The sequence below is a fragment of the Taudactylus pleione genome, unplaced genomic scaffold, assembly GCF_031769625.1.
Source record: "Taudactylus pleione unplaced genomic scaffold, aTauple2 ptg001014l, whole genome shotgun sequence".
Classification (NCBI taxonomy): Eukaryota; Metazoa; Chordata; class Amphibia; order Anura; family Myobatrachidae; genus Taudactylus; species Taudactylus pleione.
Window position 1 is genome coordinate 1 of NW_028285415.1, and position 24,885 is coordinate 24,885.

General features: G+C 47.1%; 1 protein-coding gene across 1 annotated transcript; it reads left to right on the top strand.

Annotated features, from left to right (window-relative positions):
• Positions 1–311: 311 nt before the first annotated feature.
• On the top strand, positions 312–3,045 carry LOC148454289 (uncharacterized). Its single transcript, XM_088461076.1, has 3 exons — positions 312–1,254; positions 2,204–2,331; positions 2,512–3,045. Exons 1-3 carry the CDS (start codon positions 340–342, stop codon positions 2,663–2,665), a joined length of 1,197 nt encoding a protein of 398 aa, XP_088317202.1. The 5' UTR covers positions 312–339; the 3' UTR covers positions 2,666–3,045.
• Positions 3,046–24,885: the final 21,840 nt, after the last annotated feature.

The window sequence follows — 24,885 nt, forward strand, 5'->3', positions numbered from 1 at the left end:
CCTGGCGAGTGCCTTTATTCTACATGGCATGTGGATTTTACCTGCTACATTTAGGATCGGCCATTGGACTATACCTTGAGGAGCACCCCGGCATATATTCTATGTATTACACAGTATAACATATCCATTTGTCATTTACATTGATCAAAGCATCTCATGGGATTTTCACATAGGTGGTGGCTGTAGTTCCGCTTTAGCAAGTGTACATTCGTGTATCGGTGGTCTCTACATACGTGTTTGATTTTGCATGAGAAAATTCTTTGCACAGTGACATTAATAGCTGCGGTCGCTCCTGTCTGTCCTGCAGATGCTCCCTGCTCCGTCCCGGAGACACCCGACATGAAGAAGCCCATTACGGCGCAGGAGCGCCAGCGGGCGCGCGAGGAAAAGAGGAAGAGGCGCCAGGAACGTGCCAGGGAGAAAGAGAAGAAGCAGAAGGAGAAGGAGCGGCGAGAGGTAAAGAAGGCGGAAGGTTTCGGGGGTCTGGTTTTGAGTGAGAATGATAAGAACCTCCTGGAGCGCTGGACTCGGATGATTGACCAGACGCAGCAGCAACCGCTGCCTCCTGCCAGCCAAAACCCAACGGTGCCAAAGCCAGCAGCGTGCCCGGATCTCTGCCCTGTCACCCAGCCTCTTCCCCAGCAGACGCTCTTTGCTGTGGCAAATCTCAATCCAGTACCTGAGGTTGGAAACCAGAAGAACGGAACTGTAACTGCTCCCCCTGTAGCACCTAGTATCCAGTTCATGCCCAGGTGCTTAAACCCCTGCCCTGTACCCAACTTGCTGCACTATGTCCCTCCTGCCTCCGCGTCCTTCCAGATTGGCCCTGTGGTGCTGGCACCCCATGTGAAACAGGTGACCCCTCCGATCGCTGCCCAACTTCCAGCAGATGTCAAATTCATTGCTAGAGGGCAAGTCCTCCCCGGTCCTGTAACCACTCTGGCCAGGCTCAACCCAACCTGGAGCCGAGGAGGACATCAAGAAAGCTGGCCTGCACCTGACACAGGGGATGGGAAGAGGACTTCTGTGCCTGTGGACCCTGCCCTCTTCCTCCGCAACCCCAACACCGACCTGGAACAGCCTCGACAAGTACCAGCAATGCCATTTTCCAGTGGGGCTGGGTGCCACATTCAGGGTGAGCAAAAGTTGCAAGATCTCACACCCCTCCCTCCCACCACCTTCAGCGCCTCCGACGCTTCCAGCTCCGTCTCTTCAGATATCAACCTGGTGACGCATCAGCTGTCAAAGTCACAGGTCAGACCAGCGTCTAGCTTCTTGTCTTGTGGTTCTGTCGCTTTGTTTAACTCGTAAAGAATGGCGGCATCTCTTTATGGTTTTTTTTAATTTTCCCGATGTAACATTGCAATTCCCTCTCCAATCCTCTGTCTGCTTTCTTTCTCGATCTTTATTTTATATATTTTTTTTTCATCCCCCGTAGAGGACTACGGTATTGTTTCCTGATTTGTTATGTGCTCAGGGCCTGATTCAGACCCGGTTGCTATGAGCGTACGCTCGCTCGATGCGTATGCAAATATTTGAAAGTGACGCGGCGTGGAGCGATCGCTCGCCAAGGCATAAGCACGCCCATCTGACCTGTACGAGCTGTTCGCTTTGTGTATGCAGACTCCCCTTAGCGAATGCAGAGACGCCCACTGCCCCACGTCATCTCCTGGAAGTTTGTGAAAACATCGGTACATCGACCACTATCGGATGTGAACGCAGTGCGTGTGGTAGCTTTTTTTTTCTACCGCCAGCATTGCGAGGAAAACAGAGTAAAAAAAATGGCTGGTGATGTGTACTATGACGCTGCCTGTTAATTATGCACGCCTCTAAAATGGCGTTGCAACACTCAGGCACGCCTGCGTTCGCACCTCCACTCCCCCGTTTTTACTGGACTGCCCCTGTTACCACCCACAAACAGCCTCTCCTGTCACTCACTCTGCTGGGCTGGCTGTGCTGTGCGAGTGAGGGATCTGTGAACGCACTGTGTAGTTTGCGCACTGCGATGCATGCGCAGATAAGCAACCATCGGCAATAGCGGGCGCACAGCGGATAGCGTCCGGGTCTGAATCAGGGCCACAGTCAGTTGTTTGTGAAACGCGTTATGTTACATGATGCGTTTCTTTAGAATATCAGTGTACTTTGGAATATCAGAGTGGTGCCTGGCTGATGTCGCATTGAATTTTTCCCCTAACGTTTCCAGGTAGAGGATGTTCTGCCCCCTGTCTTCTCCGTCACCCCCAAAGGAAGCGGTGCTGGGTACGGCGTGGGCTTTGATCTGGAGGAGTTCCTGAACCAGTCCTTTGATATGGCGTCTGAGAGCCGTGAAAGGTATGTGAGATATGAGAGGAGACAGCAGAGATCATCTTCTCTGTAGAATATAAACTATGTTGCAATGAGAAAACTTAATAATGACAGAACTTTATAGAGAATACATGATAAATAATACATGTGCTGTCCTTGTACTGTTATCCATATACCGCAGATACAATGTCCAAATCTCTATTCCAGCCTCGTGGACTCTGCCCCCCTTTCCGCGTCTCTCTTGGCCGACTGGTTAGAAGTCCACCGCATGAATCCCGCAGACATGGCTTCCCTTCAGGAGGACCTGCAGCTGGGCTCCCCCATGATCCTGTCCGACATTCCCGACCTCCAGGATGGCTGAGGAAGCTTCAGAGGGTACACGGTGGAGAATGAAGGACGTTACTCTGCTTCTGTAGATGCAGAGCTGTCACCCGTTACCAGACGCAACGTTGGGAGGAATCAATGTATAGACGGAGAAACAGGAACAGACCGATATACCCATACCTGTAATATCTGATCTCATTATTACACATAGGCTGGAGAGCTCTGCTCCGCACACACCATCCTGCATAGCACACAGCCGCTGTACTGTACCAGGAACTGATACGTCTCATTATTACACATAGGAGAGATCTGCTCTGCACACACCATACTGCATAGCACACAGCCACTGTACTGTACCAGGAACTGATACGTCTCATTATTACACATAGGCTGGAGAGATCTGCTCCGCACACACCATCCTGCATAGCACACAGCCGCTGTACTGTACCAGGAACTGATACGTCTCATTATTACACATAGGCTGGAGAGATCTGCTCCGCACACACCATCCTGCATAGCACACAGCCGCTGTACTGTACCAGGAACTGATACGTCTCATTATTACACATAGGCTGGAGAGATCTGCTCCGCACACACCATCCTGCATAGCACACAGCCGCTGTACTGTACCTGGAACTGATACGTCTCATTATTACACATAGGCTGGACAGATCTGCTCCGCACACACCATCCTGCATAGCACACAGCCGCTGTACTGTACCTGGAACTGATACGTCTCATTATTACACATAGGCTGGAGAGCTCTGCTCCGCACACACCATCCTGCATAGCACACAGCCGCTGTACTGTACCTGGAACTGATACGTCTCATTATTACACATAGGAGAGATCTGCTCCGCACACACCATCCTGCATAGCACACAGCCGCTGTACTGTACCAGGAACTGATACGTCTCATTATTACACATAGGCTGGAGAGTTCTGCTCCGCACACACCATCCTGCATAGCACACAGCCGCTGTACTGTACCAGGAACTGATACGTCTCATTATTACACATAGGCTGGAGAGATCTGCTCCGCACACACCATCCTGCATAGCACACAGCCGCTGTACTGTACCTGGAACTGATACGTCTCATTATTACACATAGGCTGGACAGATCTGCTCCGCACACACCATCCTGCATTGCACACAGCCGCTGTACTGTACCAGGAACTGATACGTCTCATTATTACACATAGGCTGGAGAGATCTGCTCCGCACACACCATCCTGCATAGCACACAGCCGCTGTACTGTACCAGGAACTGATACGTCTCATTATTACACAAAGGCTGGAGAGATCTGCTCCGCACACACCATCCTGCATTGCACACAGCCGCTGTACTGTACCAGGAACTGATACATCTCATTATTACACATAGGAGAGATCTGCTCCGCACACACCATCCTGCATAGCACACAGCCGCTGTACTGTACCAGGAACTGATACGTCTCATTATTACACATAGGCTGGAGAGATCTGCTCCGCACACACCATCCTGCATAGCACACAGCCGCTGTACTGTACCAGGAACTGATACGTCTCATTATTACACATAGGAGAGATCTGCTCCGCACACACCATCCTGCATAGCACACAGCCGCTGTACTGTACCAGGAACTGATACTTCTCATTATTACACATAGGCTGGAGAGATCTGCTCCGCACACACCATCCTGCATAGCACACAGCCGCTGTACTGTACCAGGAACTGATACGTCTCATTATTACACATAGGCTGGAGAGATCTGCTCCGCACACACCATCCTGCATAGCACACAGCCGCTGTACTGTACCAGGAACTGATACGTCTCATTATTACACATAGGCTGGAGAGATCTGCTCCGCACACACCATCCTGCATAGCACACAGCCTCTGTACTGTACCAGGACCTGATACGTCTCATTATTAAACATAGGCTGGAGAGATCTGCTCCGCACACACCATCCTGCATAGCACACAGCCGCTGTACTGTACCAGGAACTGATACGTCTCATTATTACACATAGCCTGGAGAGATCTGCTCTGCACACACCATCCTGCATAGCACACAGCCGCTGTACTGTACCAGGAACTGATACGTCTCATTATTACACATAGGCTGGAGAGATCTGCTCCGCACACACCATCCTGCATAGAACACAGCCGCTGTACTGTACCAGGAACTGATACGTCTCATTATTACACATAGGCTGGAGAGATCTGCTCCGCACACACCATCCTGCATAGCACACAGCCGCTGTACTGTACCAGGAACTGATACGTCTCATTATTACACATAGGCTCTGCATACACCATCCTGCATAGCACACAGCCGCTGTACTGCACCAGGAACTGATACGTCTCATTATTACACATATGCTGGAGAACTCTGCTCTGCACACACCATCCTGCATAGCACACAGCCTCTGTACTGTACCAGGAACTGATACGTCTCATTATTACACATAGACAGGAGAGATCTGCTCCGCACACACCATCCTGCATAGCACACAGCTGCTGTACTGTACCAGGAACTGATACGTCTCATTATTACACATAGGCTGGAGACATCTGCTCCGCACACACCATCCTGCATAGCACACAGCCGCTGTACTGTACCAGGAACTGATACGTCTCATTATTACACATAGGCTGGAGAGATCTGCTCCGCACACACCATCCTGCATAGCACACAGCCGCTGTACTGTACCAGGAACTGATACGTCTCATTATTACACATAGGCTGGAGAGATCTGCTCCGCACACACCATCCTGCATAGCACACAGCCGCTGTACTGTACCAGAAACTGATACGTCTCATTATTACACATAGGCTGGAGAGATCTGCTCCGCACACACCATCCTGCATAGCACACAGCCGCTGTACTGTACCAGGAACTGATACGTCTCATTATTACACATAGGCTGGAGAGATCTGCTCCGCACACACCATCCTCCATAGCACACAGCCGCTGTACTGTACCAGGAACTGATACGTCTCATTATTACACATAGGCTGGAGAGTTCTGCTCCGCACACACCATCCTGCATAGCACACAGCCGCTGTACTGTACCAGGAACTGATACGTCTCATTATTACACATAGGCTGGAGAGATCTGCTCCGCACACACCATCCTGCATAGCACACAGCCGCTGTACTGTACCAGGAACTGATACGTCTCATTATTACACATAGGCTGGAGAGTTCTGCTCCGCACACACCATCCTGCATAGCACACAGCCGCTGTACTGTACCAGGAACTGATACGTCTCATTATTACACATAGGCTGGAGAGATCTGCTCCGCACACACCACCCTGCATAGCACACAGCCGCTGTACTGTACCAGGAACTGATACGTCTCATTATTACACATAGGAGAGATCTGCTCCGCACACACCATCCTGCATAGCACACAGCCGCTGTACTGTACCAGGAACTGATACGTCTCATTATTACACATAGGCTGGAGAGTTCTGCTCCGCACACACCATCCTGCATAGCACACAGCCGCTGTACTGTACCAGGAACTGATACGTCTCATTATTACACATAGGCTGGAGAGATCTGCTCCGCACACACCATCCTGCATAGCACACAGCCGCTGTACTGTACCAGGAGCTGATACGTCTCATTATTACACATAGGAGAGATCTGCTCCGCACACACCATCCTGCATAGCACACAGCCGCTGTACTGTACCAGGAACTGATACGTCTCATTATTACACATAGGCTGGAGAGATCTGCTCTGCACACACCATCCTGCATAGCACACAGCCGCTGTACTGTACCAGGAACTGATACGTCTCATTATTACACATAGGCTGGAGAGATCTGCTCCGCACACACCATCCTGCATAGCATACAGCCGCTGTACTGTACCAGGAACTGATACGTCTCATTATTACACATAGGCTGGAGAGTTCTGCTCCGCACACACCATCCTGCATAACACACAGCCGCTGTACTGTACCAGGAACTGATACGTCTCATTATTACACATAGGCTGGAGAGATCTGCTCCGCACACACCATCCTGCATAGCACACAGCCGCTGTACTGTACCAGGAACTGATACGTCTCATTATTACACATAGGAGAGATCTGCTCCGCACACACCATCCTGCATAGCACACAGCCGCTGTACTGTACCAGGAACTGATACGTCTCATTATTACACATAGGCTGGAGAGTTCTGCTCCGCACACACCATCCTGCATAGCACACAGCCGCTGTACTGTACCAGGAACTGATACGTCTCATTATTACACATAGGCTGGAGAGTTCTGCTCCGCACACACCATCCTGCATAGCACACAGCCGCTGTACTGTACCAGGAACTGATACGTCTCATTATTACACATAGGCTGGAGAGATCTGCTCCGCACACACCATCCTGCATAGCATACAGCCGCTGTACTGTACCAGGAACTGATACGTCTCATTATTACACATAGGCTGGAGAGTTCTGCTCCGCACACACCATCCTGCATAACACACAGCCGCTGTACTGTACCAGGAACTGATACGTCTCATTATTACACATAGGCTGGAGAGATCTGCTCCGCACACACCATCCTGCATAGCACACAGCCGCTGTACTGTACCAGGAACTGATACGTCTCATTATTACACATAGGAGAGATCTGCTCCGCACACACCATCCTGCATAGCACACAGCCGCTGTACTGTACCAGGAACTGATACGTCTCATTATTACACATAGGCTGGAGAGTTCTGCTCCGCACACACCATCCTGCATAGCACACAGCCGCTGTACTGTACCAGGAACTGATACGTCTCATTATTACACATAGGCTGGAGAGTTCTGCTCCGCACACACCATCCTGCATAGCACACAGCCGCTGTACTGTACCAGGAACTGATACGTCTCATTATTACACATAGGCTGGAGAGTTCTGCTCCGCACACACCATCCTGCATAGCACACAGCCGCTGTACTGTACCAGGAACTGATACGTCTCATTATTACACATAGGCTGGAGAGATCTGCTCCGCACACACCATCCTGCATAGCACACAGCCGCTGTACTGTACCAGGAACTGATACGTCTCATTATTACACATAGGCTGGAGAGTTCTGCTCCGCACACACCATCCTGCATAGCACACAGCCGCTGTACTGTACCAGGAACTGATACGTCTCATTATTACACATAGGCTGGAGAGCTCTGCTCCGCACACACCATCCTGCATAGCACACAGCCGCTGTACTGTACCTGGAACTGATACGTCTCATTATTACACATAGGCTGGAGAGCTCTGCTCCGCACACACCATCCTGCATAGCACACAGCCGCTGTACTGTACCAGGAACTGATACGTCTCATTATTACACATAGGAGAGATCTGCTCCGCACACACCATCCTGCATAGCACACAGCCGCTGTACTGTACCAGGAACTGATACGTCTCATTATTACACATAGGCTGGAGAGATCTGCTCCGCACACACCACCCTGCATAGCACACAGCCGCTGTACTGTACCAGGAACTGCGTATTCTCTGCACACAGAGCATTCAGTGCCAATACCTGATATACCAATGACTTGCCAATATTATGCGATTTTCTTGCCAAGGCTAGAACCCATAATTTGTTATTGTGCATGGCCCAAGATGTATTAGGAACTGCACGATCAATAATCCGGAGCAAAACAAGGAGTGGAAGGCCCAGCACTAAGCCTGGGGGGACAATGGCTAGCAGCCCTATCACCATACTAAGGAGGCGGGGCTTCTCTTGAACCGCGTGGCCTCATGGGAGAACTATTTCACGCAACCACACGTAGATATCTAAACGCCAGTGGTGCTCCTGTTTCTAACACTACAAGTTGTTCAATTACTGTTAATAAAATTATTTTTATTTATTTAGTGAAGCATTATCTACCAAAGATTAAACAAGTATTGAAGCATGTAATAGTTACATAAATATGGTGGTTTCCTTTTGCCTGTCAGAGCATCGGCCACGACTGATGTATTCCAGGTCTTTCCTATACTTTTGTGTGAGATAAATGTTCTAGGTCATTGTGCAAAATACCCACTATACAGTTCATACCTACAGATATATGATAAAGCCGGGGTGGGGGGTCTGTACCTCTCCTTCCCGTATATACTGTACCACGCGCCCCCAGGTAATCTTACACACTGCACACACTGGGCCTGATTCAGAGCCACTCGTAAGCGGCAGCTCGTTTGCTCCGAGCGATGTTTGGCCAACTGCGCATGCGTACGGATCGTTATACGCATGCGCGAACCAGTCAGTGCGGTCGAAATTCATGTGCTCGCAAAATAGCGAATGCCTGATAATTTGAGTGACAGAATGAGGCGTATGTGGGTGGTAACAGGGGAAGGTGCTTGAAAACGGGGAGTGGAGATCCGAACGCAGGCGTGCTTAAAGGTCAAAACGGGCGTTTTATGGGTGTGCATAATTAAAACAGCAGCGCCATTGACCACGTCACTGGGTTATTTTATAGCCAGAACTGCTCGCAAAATTGTGGTAGCAAAAACCAACCCCAAGAATAGCGAGCAGCTCATACCCTGGTCGATGTACTCGATTAATCTAATAAATAGCGGACATGACGTAGGATGCGAGCGGCCAGGGGGCGTAGTTTCCCAAAAAACGACCGCAAGTTTTGTTCGCTCGTTCAGAACTAGAGGCGTGAACCGACCGCAAACGGCGAACTGTTCATTTGAATAGCCACCCCTATTTTCAGGACGAGCGAGCGCTAATTGCATCCGGCTCTGAATCAGGCCCACTATTAGAAATGTATCTAAGGAATGATTGTAGATGTGATTTGCAAAACTGTCGATGTCTCTTGTACATTTAATAATAGAAAATATCCGCAAAAGTGAACGTGACCTTAAAGTCAGACGCCGACGTGTCCGTAATATTTAGCACTGAGCTGCATAACGAGTCATATATGTTCTGTTATAATCGTAACACGTGAGAGACAGACGGCCGTGTCCAGTGCGACATCCTCATTGTCTGCTCCAGTCTTCCAGCTGTCTCAGTGAGTGTACTGATGGGTACAATGCGCTTTGGTAAACGATGGGTGACACCGGGTCACACGTATGAAGTGTTATTATACCAGAGAGGAGGCCGATGCAATAGCCGTCTAGTTACTGAAAGAAAGAAAAATCACCGAATGCGGAATGTAGAAGAAAAGAGGACGGCGAGAGGAGACTTCTGTCAGTTGCGTAAACCGATTGTATGATATAATGTGTAAATAGGCTGTATGACAGGTGTACAGATGTGTCCTACATCTAGCCTCAATACGCCATGCAGCGCGACTTGCCTGACGTGAGTCAGTCGCCAGGTCCTGTGCTACTTCCCTAGCGTCGAGCATCTTTTTTTGGGCAAAAATGTTGTCTTGTCGCGATGCGAATAAGATGCACCAGCAGATGGCGCTGATTAGTCTGATATGTGACACCTGTATATCTGTGTGCTCCTGAGTCTGTATATGGGAGACTGCGCTGTGTAATGTGATATGTGACATCTGTATATCTGTGTGCTCCTGAGTCTGTATATAGGAGACTGCGCTGTGTAATGTGATATGTGACACCTGTATATCTGTGTGCTCCTGAGTCTGTATATGGGAGACTGCGCTGAGTAATGGGATATGTGACACCTGTATATCTGTGTGCTCCTGAGTCTGTATATAGGAGACTGCGCTGTGTAATGTGATATGTGACACCTGTATATCTGTGTGCTCCTGAGTCTGTATATGGGAGACTGTGCTGAGTAATGTGATATGTGACACCTGTATATCTGTGTGCTCCTGAGTCTGTATATGGGAGACTGCGCTGAGTAATGTGATATGTGACACCTGTATATCTGTGTGCTCCTGAGTCTGTATATAGGAGACTGTGCTGAGTCATGTGATATGTGACACCTGTATATCTGTTTGCTCCTGAGTCTGTATATAGGAGACTGTGCTGAGTAATTTGATGTGTGACACCTGTATATCTGTGTGCTCCTGAGTCTGTATATGGGAGACTGGGCTGAGTAATGTGATATGTGACACCTGTATATCTGTGTGCTCCTGAGTCTGTATATGGGAGACTGCGCTGAGTAATGTGATATGTGACACCTGTATATCTGTGTGCTCCTGAGTCTGTATATGGAAGACTGTGCTGAGTAATGTGATATGTGACACCTGTATATCTGTGAGCTCCTGAGTCTGTATATGGGAGACTGCGCTGAGTAATGTGATATGTGACACCTGTATATCTGTCTGCTCCTGAGTCTGTATATAGGAGACTGCGCTGAGTAATGTGATATGTGACACCTGTATATCTGTGTGCTCCTGAGTCTGTATATAGGAGACTGCGCTGAGTAATGTGATATGTGACACCTGTATATCTGTGTGCTCCTGAGTCTGTATATGGGAGACTGCGCTGAGTAATGTGATAGGTGACACCTGTATATCTGTGTGCTCCTGAGTCTGTATATGGGAGACTGTGCTGAGTAATGTGATAGGTGACACCTGTATATCTGTGTGCTCCTGAGTCTGTATATGGGAGACTGCGCTGAGTAATGTGATATGTGACACCTGTATATATGTGTGCTCCTGAGTCTGTATATGGGAGACTGCGCTGAGTAATGTGATATGACTTCTGTATATCTGTGTGCTCCTGAGTCTGTATATGGGAGACTGCGCTGAGTAATGTGATATGTGACACCTGTATATCTCTGTGCTCCTGAGTCTGTATACGGGAGACTGCGCTGAGTAATGTGATATGTGACACCTGTATATCTGTGTGCTCCTGAGTCTGTATATGGGAGACTGCGCTGAGTAATGTGATATGTGACACCTGTATATCTGTGTGCTCCTGAGTCTGTATATGGGAGACTGCGCTGAGTAATGTGATATGTGACACCTGTATATGGGAGACTGCGCTGAGTAATGTGATATGTGACACATGTATATGGAGACTGCGCTGACTAATGTGATATGTGACACCTGTATATCTGTGTGCTCCTGAGTCTGTATATGGGAGACTGTGCTGAGTAATGTGATATGTGACACCTGTATATCTGTGTGCTCCTGAGTCTGTATATGGGAGACTGCGCTGAGTAATGTGATATGTGACACCTGTATATTTGTGTGCTCCTGAGTCTATATGGGAGACTGCGCTGAGTAATGTGATATGTGACACCTGTATATCAGTGTGTTCCTGAGTCTGTATATAGGAGACTGCGCTGAGTAATGTGATATGTGACACCTGTATATCTGTGTGCTCCTGAGTCTGTATATAGGAGACTGTGCTGAGTCATGTGATATGTGACACCTGTATATCTGTGTGCTCCTGAGTCTGTATATGGGAGACTGTGCTGAGTAATGTGATGTGTGACACCTGTATATCTGTGTGCTCCTGAGTCTGTATATGGGAGACTGCGCTGAGTAATGTGATATGTGACACCTGTATATCTCCTGTATAGCTCCTGAGTCTGTATATGGGAGACTGCGCTGAGTATTGTGATATGTGACACCTGTATATCTGTGTGCTCCTGAGTCTGTATATGGGAGACTGGGCTGAGTAATGTGATATGTGACACCTGTATATCTGTGTGCTCCTGAGTCTGTATATGGGAGACTGCGCTGATTATTCTGATATGTGACACCTGTATATCTGTGTGCTCCTGAGTCTGTATATGGGAGACTGCGCTGAGTAATGTGATATGTGACACCTGTATATGGGAGACTGTGCTGAGTAATGGGATATGTGACACCTGTATATCTGTGTGCTCCTGAGTCTGTATATGGGAGACTGCGCTGAGTAATGGGATATGTGACACCTGTATATCTGTGTGCTCCTGAGTCTGTATATAGGAGACTGCGCTGAGTAATGTCATATGTGACACCTGTATATCTGTGTGCTCCTGAGTCTGTATATGGGAGGCTGCGCTGAGTAATGTGATATGTGACACCTGTATATCTGTGAGCTCCTGAGTCTGTATATGGGAGACTGCGCTGAGTAATGTGATATGTGACACCTGTATATCTGTGTGCTCCTGAGTCTGTATATGGGAGACTGCGCTGAGTAATGTGATATGTGACACCTGTATATCTGTGTGCTCCTGAGTCTGTATATGGGAGACTGCGCTGAGTAATGTGATATGTGACACCTGTATATCTGTGTGCTCCTGAGTCTGTATATGGAAGACTGCGTTGAGTAATGTGATATGTGACACCTGTATATCTGTGTGCTCCTGAGTCTGTATATGGGAGATTGCGCTGAGTTATGTGATATGTGACACCTGTATATCTGTGTGCTCCTGAGTCTGTATATGGGAGATTGCGCTGAGTAATGTGATATGTGACACCTGTATATCTGTGTGCTCCTGAGTCTGTATATGGGAGACAGCGCTGAGTAATGTGATATGTGACACCTGTATATCTGTGTGCTCCTGAGTCTGTATACGGGAGACTGCGCTGAGTAATGTGATATGTGACACCTGTATATCTGTGTGCTCCTGAGTCTGTATATGGGAGACTGTGCTGAGTAATGTGATATGTGACACCTGTATATCTGTGTGCTCCGGAGTCTGTATATGGGAGACTGCGCTGAGTAATGTGATATGTGACACCTGTATATGGGAGACTGTGCTGAGTAATGGGATATGTGACACCTGTATATCTGTGTGCTCCTGAGTCTGTATATGGGAGACTGCGCTGAGTAATGGGATATGTGACACCTGTATATCTGTGTGCTCCTGAGTCTGTATATGGGAGGCTGCGCTGAGTAACGTGATATGTGACACCTGTATATCTGTGAGCTCCTGAGTCTGTATATGGGAGACTGCGCTGAGTAATGTGATATGTGACACCTGTATATCTGTGTGCTCCTGAGTCTGTATATGGGAGACTGCGCTGAGTAATGTGATATGTGACACCTGTATATCTGTGTGCTCCTGAGTCTGTATATGGGAGACTGCGCTGAGTAATGTGATATGTGACACCTGTATATCTGTTTGCTCCTGAGTCTGTATATGGGAGACTGCGCTGAGTAATGTGATATGTGACACCTGTATATCTGTGTGCTCCTGAGTCTGTATATGAAAGACTGCGTTGAGTAATGTGATATGTGACACCTGTATATCTGTGTGCTCCTGAGTCTGTATATGGGAGATTGCGCTGAGTTATGTGATATGTGACACCTGTATATCTGTGTGCTCCTGAGTCTGTATATGGGAGATTGCGCTGAGTAATGTGATATGTGACACCTGTATATCTGTGTGCTCCTGAGTCTGTATATGGGAGACAGCGCTGAGTAATGTGATATGTGACACCTGTATATCTGTGTGCTCCTGAGTCTGTATACGGGAGACTGCGCTGAGTAATGTGATATGTGACACCTGTATATCTGTGTGCTCCTGAGTCTGTATACGGGAGACTGCGCTGAGTAATGTGATATGTGACACCTGTATATCTGTGTGCTCCTGAGTCTGTATACGGGAGACTGCGCTGAGTAATGTGATATGTGACACCTGTATATCTGTGTGCTCCTGAGTCTGTATACGGGAGACTGCGCTGAGTAATGTGATATGTGACACCTGTATATCTCTGTGCTCCTGAGTCTGTATACAGGAGACTGCGCTGACTAATGTGATATGTGACACCTGTATATCTGTGTGCTCCTGAGTCTGTATATGGTAGACTGTGCTGAGTGATGTGATATGTGACACCTGTATATCTGTGTGCTCCTGAGTCAGTATATGGGAGACTGCGCTGAGTAATGTGATATGTGACACCTGTATATCTGTGTGCTCCTGAGTCTGTATATGGGAGACTGTGCTGAGTAATGTGATATGTGACACCTGTATATCTGTGTGCTCCTGAGTCTGTATATGGGAGACTGCGCTGAGTAATGTGATATGTGACACCTGTATATCTCCTGTATAGCTCCTGAGTCTGTATATGGGAGACTGCGCTGAGTATTGTGATATGTGACACCTGTATATCTGCGTGCTCCTGAGTCTGTATATGGGAGACTGGGCTGAGTAATGTGATATGTGACACCTGTATATATGTGTGCTCCTGAGTCTGTATATGGGAGACTGCGCTGAGTAATGTGATATGTGACACCTGTATATGGGAGACAGCGCTGAGTAATGTGATATGTGACACCTGTATATCTGTGTGCTCCTGAGTCTGTATACGGGAGACTGCGCTGAGTAATGTGATATGTGACACCTGTATATCTGTGTGCTCCTGAGTCTGTATATGGGAGACTGTGCTGAGTAATGTGATATGTGACACCTGTATATCTGTGTGCTCCGGAGTCTGTATATGGGAGACTGCGCTGAGTAATGTGATATGTGACACCTGTATATGGGAGACTGTGCTGAGTAATGGGATATGTGACACCTGTATATCTGTGTGCTCCTGAGTCTGTATATGGGAGACTGCGCTGAGTAATGGGATATGTGACACCTGTATATCTGTGTGCTCCTGAGTCTGTATATGGGAGGCTGCGCTGAGTAATGTGATATGTGACACCTGTATATCTGTGAGCTCCTGAGTCTGTATATGGGAGACTGCGCTGAGTAATGTGATATGTGACACCTGTATATCTGTGTGCTCCTGAGTCTGTATATGGGAGACTGCGCTGAGTAATGTGATATGTGACACCTGTATATCTGTGTGCTCCTGAGTCTGTATATGGGAGACTGCGCTGAGTAATGTGATATGTGACACCTGTATATCTGTTTGCTCCTGAGTCTGTATATGGGAGACTGCGCTGAGTAATGTGATATGTGACACCTGTATATCTGTGTGCTCCTGAGTCTGTATATGAAAGACTGCGTTGAGTAATGTGATATGTGACACCTGTATATCTGTGTGCTCCTGAGTCTGTATATGGGAGATTGCGCTGAGTTATGTGATATGTGACACCTGTATATCTGTGTGCTCCTGAGTCTGTATATGGGAGATTGCGCTGAGTAATGTGATATGTGACACCTGTATATCTGTGTGCTCCTGAGTCTGTATATGGGAGACAGCGCTGAGTAATGTGATATGTGACACCTGTATATCTGTGTGCTCCTGAGTCTGTATACGGGAGACTGCGCTGAGTAATGTGATATGTGACACCTGTATATCTGTGTGCTCCTGAGTCTGTATACGGGAGACTGCGCTGAGTAATGTGATATGTGACGCCTGTATATCTGTGTGCTCCTGAGTCTGTATACGGGAGACTGCGCTGAGTAATGTGATATGTGACACCTGTATATCTGTGTGCTCCTGAGTCTGTATACGGGAGACTGCGCTGAGTAATGTGATATGTGACACCTGTATATCTCTGTGCTCCTGAGTCTGTATACAGGAGACTGCGCTGACTAATGTGATATGTGACACCTGTATATCTGTGTGCTCCTGAGTCTGTATATGGTAGACTGTGCTGAGTAATGTGATATGTGACACCTGTATATCTGTGTGCTCCTGAGTCTGTATATGGGAGACTGTGCTGAGTAATGTGATATGTGACACCTGTATATCTGTGTGCTCCTGAGTCTGTATATGGGAGACTGCGCTGAGTAATGTGATATGTGACACCTGTATATCTCCTGTATAGCTCCTGAGTCTGTATATGGGAGACTGCGCTGAGTATTGTGATATGTGACACCTGTATATCTGCGTGCTCCTGAGTCTGTATATGGGAGACTGGGCTGAGTAATGTGATATGTGACACCTGTATATATGTGTGCTCCTGAGTCTGTATATGGGAGACTGCGCTGAGTAATGTGATATGTGACACCTGTATATGGGAGACTGTGCTGAGTAATGGGATATGTGACACCTGTATATCTGTGTGCTCCTGAGTCTGTATACGGGAGACTGCGCTGAGTAATGTGATATGTGACACCTGTATATCTGTGTGCTCCTGAGTCTGTATATGGGAGACTGCGCTGAGTAATGTGATATGTGACACCTGTATATCTGTGTGCTCCTGAGTCTGTATATGGGAGACTGCGCTGAGTAATGTGATATGTGACACCTGTATATCTGTGTGCTCCTGAGTCTGTATATGGGAGACTGCGCTGAGTAATGTGATATGTGACACCTGTATATCTGTGAGCTCCTGAGTCTGTATATGGGAGACTGCGCTGAGTAATGTTATATGTGACACCTGTATATCTGTGTGCTCCTGAGTCTGTATATGGGAGACTGCGCTGAGTAAAGTGATATGTGACACCTGTATATCTGTGTGCTCCTGAGTCTGTATATGGGAGACTGCGCTGAGTAATGTGATATGTGACACCTGTATATCTGTGTGCTCCTGAGTCTGTATATGGGAGACTGCGCTGAGTAATGTGATATGTGACACCTGTATATATGTGTGCTCCTGAGTCTGTATATGGGAGATTGCGCTGAGTAATGTGATATGTGACACCTGTATATCTGTGTTCTCCTGAGTCTGTATATGGGAGACAGCGCTGAGTAATGTGATATGTGACACCTGTATATCTGTGTGCTCCTGAGTCTGTATACGGGAGACTGCGCTGAGTAATGTGATATGTGACACCTGTATATCTGTGTGCTCCTGAGTCTGTATACGGGAGACTGCGCTGAGTAATGTGATATGTGACACCTGTATATCTGTGTGCTCCTGAGTCTGTATACGGGAGACTGCGCTGAGTAATGTGATATGTGACACCTGTATATCTGTGTGCTCCTGAGTCTGTATACTGGAGACTGCGCTGAGTAATGTGATATGTGGCACCTGTATATCTGTGTGCTCCTGAGTCTGTATACGGGAGACTGCGCTGAGTAATGTGATATGTGACACCTGTATATCTGATTGCTCCTGAGTCTGTATACAGGAGACTGCGCTGAGTAATGTGATATGAGACACCTGTATATCTGTGTGCTCCTGAGCCTGTATACGGGAGACCGCGCTGAGTAATGTGATATGTGACACCTGTATATCTGTGTGCTCCTGAGTCTGTATATAGGAGACTGCGCTGAGTAATGTGATATGTGACACCTGTATATCTGTATATGGGAGACTGCGCTGAGTAATGTGATATGTGACACCTGTATGTCTGTGTGCTCCTGAGTCTGTATATGGGAGACTGCGCTGAGTAATGTGATGTGTGACACCTGTATATCTGTGTGCTCCTGAGTCTGTATATGGGAGACTGCGCTGAGTAATGTGATGTGTGACACCTGTATATATGTGTGCTCCTGAGTCTGTATGTGGGAGACTGCGCTGAGTAATGTGATGTGTGACACCTGTATATCTGTGTGCTCCTGAGTCTGTATGTGGGAGACTGCGCTGAGTAATGTGATGTGTGACACCTGTATATCTGTGTGCTCCTGAGTCTGTATATGGGAGACTGCGCTGAGTAATGTGATATGTGACACCTGTATATCTGTGTGCTCCTGAGTCTGTATATGGGAGACTGCGCTGAGTAATGTGATATGTGACACCTGTATATCTGTGTGCTCCTGAGTCTGTATATGGGAGACTGCGCTGAGTAATGTGATATGTGACACCTGTATATCTGTGTGCTCCTGAGTCTGTATATGGGAGACTGCGCTGAGTAATGTGATATGTGACACCTGTATATCTGTGTGCTCCTGAGTCTGTATATGGGAGACTGCGCTGAGTAATGTGATATGTGACACCTGTATATCTGTGTGCTCCTGAGTCTGTATATGGGAGACTGCGCTGAGTAATGTGATATGTGACACCTGTATATCTGTGTGCTCCTGAGTCTGTATATGGGAGACTGCGCTGAGTAATGTGATATGTGACACCTGTATATCTGTGTGCTCCTGAGTCTGTATATGGGAGACTGCGCTGAGTAATGTGATATGTGACACCTGTATATCTGTGTGCTCCTGAGTCTGTATATGGGAGATTGCGCTGAGTAATGTGATATGTGACACCTGTATATCTGTGTGCTCCTGAGTCTGTATATGGGAGATTGCGCTGAGTAATGTGATATGTGACACCTGTATATCTGTGTGCTCCTGAGTCTGTATATGGGAGATTGCGCTGAGTAATGTGATATGTGACACCTGTATATCTGTGTGCTCCTGAGTCTGTATATGGGAGACAGCGCTGAGTAATGTGATATGTGACACCTGTATATCTGTGTGCTCCTGAGTCTGTATATGGGAGACTGCGCTGAGTAATGTTATATGTGACACCTGTATATCTGTGTGCTCCTGAGTCTGTATACGGGAGACTGCGCTGAGTAATGTGATATGTGACACCTGTATATCTGTATGCTCCTGAGTCTGTATACGGGAGACTGCGCTGAGTAATGTGATATGTGACACCTGTATATCTCTGTGCTCCTGAGTCTGTATGCGGGAGACTGCGCTGACTAATGTGATATGTGACACCTGTGTATCTGTGTGCTCCTGAGTCTGTATACGGGAGACTGCGCTGAGTAATGTGATATGTGACACCTGTATATCTGTGTACTCCTGAGTCAGTATACGGGAGACTGCGCTGAGTAATGTGATATGTGACACCTGTATATCTGTGTGCTCCTGAGTCTGTATACGGGAGACTGCGCTGAGTAATGTGATATGTGACACCTGTATATCTGTGTGCTCCTGAGTCTGTATACGGGAGACTGCGCTGAGTAATGTGATATGTGACACCTGTATATCTGTGTGCTCCTGAGTCTGTATACGGGAGACTGCGCTGAGTAATGTGATATGTGACACCTGTATATCTGTGTGCTCCTGAGTCTGTATACGGGAGACTGCGCTGAGTAATGTTATATGTGACACCTGTATATCTGTGTGCTCCTGAGTCTGTATACGGGAGACTGCGCTGAGTAATGTGATATGTGACACCTGTATATCTGTGTGTTCCTGAGTCTGTATACGGGAGACTGCGCTGAGTAATGTGATATGTGACATCTGTATATCTGTGTGCTCCTGAGTCTGTATACGGGAGACTGCGCTGAGTAATGTGATATGTGACACCTGTATATCTCTGTGCTCCTGAGTCTGCATACGGGAGACTGCGCTGACTAATGTGATATGTGACACCTGTATATCTGTGTGCTCCTGAGTCTGTATACGGGAGACTGCGCTGAGTAATGTGATATGTGACACCTGTATATCTGTGTGCTCCTGAGTCAGTATACGGGAGACTGCGCTGAGTAATGTGATATGTGACACCTGTTTATCTGTGTGCTCCTGAGTCTGTATATGGGAGACTGTGCTGAGTAATGTAATATGTGACACCTGTATATCTGTGTGCTCCTGAGTCTGTATATGGGAGACTGCGCTGAGTAATGTGATATGTGACAACTGTATATCTCCTGTATAGCTCCTGAGTCTGTATATGGGAGACTGCGCTGAGTATTGTGATATGTGACACCTGTATATCTGTGTGCTCCTGAGTCTGTATATGGGAGACTGGGCTGAGTAATGTGATATGTGACACCTGTATATATGTGTGCTCCTGAGTCTGTATATGGGAGACTGCGCTGATTATTCTGATATGTGACACCTGTATATCTGTGTGCTCCTGAGTCTGTATATGGAAGACTGTGCTGAGTAATGTGATATGTGACACCTGTATATCTGTGAGCTCCTGAGTCTGCATATGGGAGACTGCGCTGAGTAATGTGATATGTGACACCTGTATATCTGTGTGCTCCTGAGTCTGTATATGGGAGACTGCGCTGAGTAATGTGATATGTGACACCTGTATATGGGAGACTGTTCTGAGTAATGGGATATGTGACACCTGTATATCTGTGTGCTCCTGAGTCTGTATATGGGAGACTGCGCTGAGTAATGTGATATGTGACACCTGTATATCTGTGTGCTCCTGAGTCTGTATATGGGAGACTGCGCTGAGTAATGTGATATGTGACACCTGTATATCTGTGTGCTCCTGAGTCTGTATATGGGAGACTGCGCTGAGTAATGTGATATGTGACACCTGTATATCTGTGAGCTCCTGAGTCTGTATATGGGAGACTGCGCTGAGTAATGTGATATGTGACACCTGTATATCTGTGTGCTCCTGAGTCTGTATATGGGAGACTGCGCTGAGTAATGTGATATGTGACACCTGTATATCTGTGTGCTCCTGAGTCTGTATATGGGAGACTGCGCTGAGTAATGTGATATGTGACACCTGTATGTCTGTGTGCTCCTGAGTCTGTATATAGGAGATTGCGCTGAGTAATGTGATATGTGACACCTGTATTTCTGTGTGCTCCTGAGTCTGTATATGGAAGACTGCGCTGAGTAATGTGATGTGTGACACCTGTATATATGTGTGCTCCTGAGTCTGTATATGGGAGACTGCGCTGAGTAATGTGATATGTGACACCTGTATATCTGTGTGCACCTGAGTCTGTATGTGGGAGACTGCGCTGAGTAATGTGATGTGTGACACCTGTATATCTGTGTGCTCCTGAGTCTGTATATGGGAGACTGCGCTGAGAAATGTGATATGTGACACCTGTATATCTGTGTGCTCCTGAGTCTGTATATGGGAGACTGCGCTGAGTAATGTGATACGTGACACCTGTATATCTGTGTGCTCCTGAGTCTGTATATGGGAGACTGCGCTGAGTAATGTGATATGTGACACCTGTATATCTGTGTGCTCCTGAGTCTGTATATGGGAGACTGCGCTGAGTAATGTGATATGTGACACCTGTATATCTGTGTGCTCCTGAGTCTGTATATGGGAGACTGCGCTGAGTAATGTGATATGTGACACCTGTATATCTGTGTGCTCCTGAGTCTGTATATGGAAGACTGCGCTGAGAAATGTGATATGTGACACCTGTATATCTGTGTGCTCCTGAGTCTGTATATAGGAGACTGTGCAGAGTAATGTGATATGTGACACCTGTATATCTGTGTGCTCCTGAGTCTGTATATGGGAGACTGCGCTGAGTAATGTGATATGTGACACCTGTATATCTGTGTGCTCCTGAGTCTGTATATGGGAGACTGCGCTGAGTAATGTCATATGTGACACCTGTATATCTGTGTGCTCCTGAGTCTGTATATGGGAGATTGCGCTGACTGCGCTGAGTAATGTGATATGTGACACCTGTATATCTCTGTGCTCCTGAGTCTGTATACGGGAGACTGCGCTGACTAATGTGATATGTGACACCTGTATATCTGTGTGCTCCTGAGTCTGTATATGGGAGACTGCGCTGAGTAATGTGATATGTGACATCTGTATATCTGTGTGCTCCTGAGTCAGTATATGGGAGACTGCGCTGAGTAATGTGATATGTGACACCTGTATATCTGTGTGCTCCTGAGTCTGTATATGGGAGACTGTGCTGAGTAATGTGATATGTGACACCTGTATATCTGTGTGCTCCTGAGTCTGTATATAGGAGACTGTGCTGAGTAATGTAATATGTGACACCTGTATATCTGTGTGCTCCTGAGTCTGTATATGGGAGACTGCGCTGAGTAATGTGATATGTGACACCTGTATATCTCCTGTATAGCTCCTGAGTCTGTATATGGGAGACTGCGCTGAGTATTGTGATATGTGACACCTGTATACCTGTGTGCTCCTGAGTCTGTATATGGGAGACTGGGCTGAGTAATGTGATATGTGACACCTGTATATATGTGTGCTCCTGAGTCTGTATATGGGAGACTGCGCTGATTATTCTGATATGTGACACCTGTATATCTGTGTGCTCCTGAGTCTGTATATGGGAGACTGCGCTGAGTAATGTGATATGTGACACCTGTATATCTGTTTGCTCCTGAGTCTGTATATGGAAGACTGTGCTGAGTAATGTGATATGTGACACCTGTATATCTGTGAGCTCCTGAGTCTGTATATGGGAGACTGCGCTGAGTAATGTGATATGTGACACCTGTATATCTGTGTGCTCCAGAGTCTGTATATGGGAGACTGCGCTGAGTAATGTGATATGTGACACCTGTATATGGGAGACTGTGCTGAGTAATGGGATATGTGACACCTGTATATCTGTGTGCTCCTGAGTCTGTATATGGGAGACTGCGCTGAGTAATGTGATATGTGACACCTGTATATCTGTGTGCTCCTGAGTCTATATATGGGAGACTGCGCTGAGTAATGTGATATGTGACACCTGTATATCTGTGTGCTCCTGAGTCTGTATATGGGAGACTGCGCTGAGTAATGTGATATGTGACACCTGTATATCTGTGTGCTCCTGAGTCTGTATATGGGAGACTGCGCTGAGTAATGTGATATGTGACACCTGTATATCTGTGAGCTCCTGAGTCTGTATATGGGAGACTGCGCTGAGTAATGTGATATGTGACACCTGTATATCTGTGTGCTCCTGAGTCTGTATATGGGAGACTGCGCTGAGTAATGTGATATATGACACCTGTATATCTGTGTGCTCCTGAGTCTGTATATGGGAGACTGCGCTGAGTAATGTGATATGTGACACCTGTATATCTGTGTGCTCCTGAGTCTGTATATGGGAGACTGCGCTGAGTAATGTGATATGTGACACCTGTATATCTGTGTGCTCCTGAGTCTGTATATGGGAGACTGCGCTGAGTAATGGGATATGTGACACCTGTATATCTGTGTGCTCCTGAGTCTGTATATGGGAGATTGCGCTGAGTAATGTGATATGTGACACCTGTTTATCTGTGTGCTCCTGAGTCTGTATATGGGAGATTGCGCTGAGTAATGTGATATGTGACACCTGTATATCTGTGTGCTCCTGAGTCTGTATATGGGAGACAGCGCTGAGTAATGTGATATGTGACACCTGTATATCTGTGTGCTCCTGAGTCTGTATATGGGAGACTGTGCTGAGTAATGTTATATGTGACACCTTTATATCTGTGTGCTCCTGAGTCTGTATATGGGAGACTGCGCTGAGTAATGTGATATGTGACACCTGTATATCTGTGTGCTCCTGAGTCTGTATATGGGAGACTGCGCTGAGTAATGTGATATGTGACACCTGTATATCTGTGTGCTCCTGAGTCTGTATACGGGAGACTGCGCTGAGTAATGTGATATGTGACACCTGTATATCTGTGTGCTCCTGAGTCTGTATACGGGAGACTGCGCTGAGTAATGTGATATGTGGCACCTGTATATCTGTGTGCTCCTGAGTGTATACGGGAGACTGCGCTGAGTAATGTGATATGTGACACCTGTATATCTGATTGCTCCTGAGTCTGTATACAGGAGACTGCGCTGAGTAATGTGATATGAGACACCTGTATATCTGTGTGCTCCTGAGCCTGTATACGGGAGACTGCGCTGAGTAATGTGATATGTGACACCTGTATATCTGTGTGCTCCTGAGTCTGTATATAGGAGACTGCGCTGAGTAATGTGATATGTGACACCTGTATATCTGTATATGGGAGACTGCGCTGAGTAATGTGATATGTGACACCTGTATGTCTGTGTGCTCCTGAGTCTGTATATGGGAGACTGTGCTGAGTAATGTGATATGTGACACCTGTATATCTGTATGCTCCTGAGTCTGTATATGGGAGACTGTGCTGAGTAATCTAATATGTGACACCTGTATATCTGTGTGCTCCTGAGTCTGTATATGGGAGACTGCGCTGAGTAATGTGATGTGTGACACCTGTATATCTGTGTGCTCCTGAGTCTGTATGTGGGAGACTGCGCTGAGTAATGTGATGTGTGACACCTGTATATATGTGTGCTCCTGAGTCTGTATGTGGGAGACTGCGCTGAGTAATGTGATATGTGACACCTGTATATCTGTGTGCTCCTGAGTCTGTATGTGGGAGACTGCGCAGAGTAATGTGATATGTGACACCTGTATATCTGTGTGCTCCTGGGTCTGTATATGGGAGACTGCGCTGAGTAATGTGATGTGTGACACCTGTATATCTGTGTGCTCCTGAGTCTGTATATGGGAGACTGCGCTGAGTAATGTGATGTGTGACACCTGTATATCTGTGTGCTCCTGAGTCTGTATATGGGAGACTGCGCTGAGTAATGTGATGTGTGACACCTGTATATCTGTGTGCTCCTGAGTCTGTATATGGGAGACTGCGCTGAGTAATGTGATGTGTGACACCTGTATATCTGTGTGCTCCTGAGTCTATATGGGAGACTGCGCTGAGTAATGTGATATGTGACACCTGTATATCTGTGTGCTCCTGAGTCTGTATATGGGAGACTGCGCTGAGTAATGTGATGTGTGACACCTGTATATCTGTGTGCTCCTGAGTCTGTATATGGGAGACTGCGCTGAGTAATGTGATGTGTGACA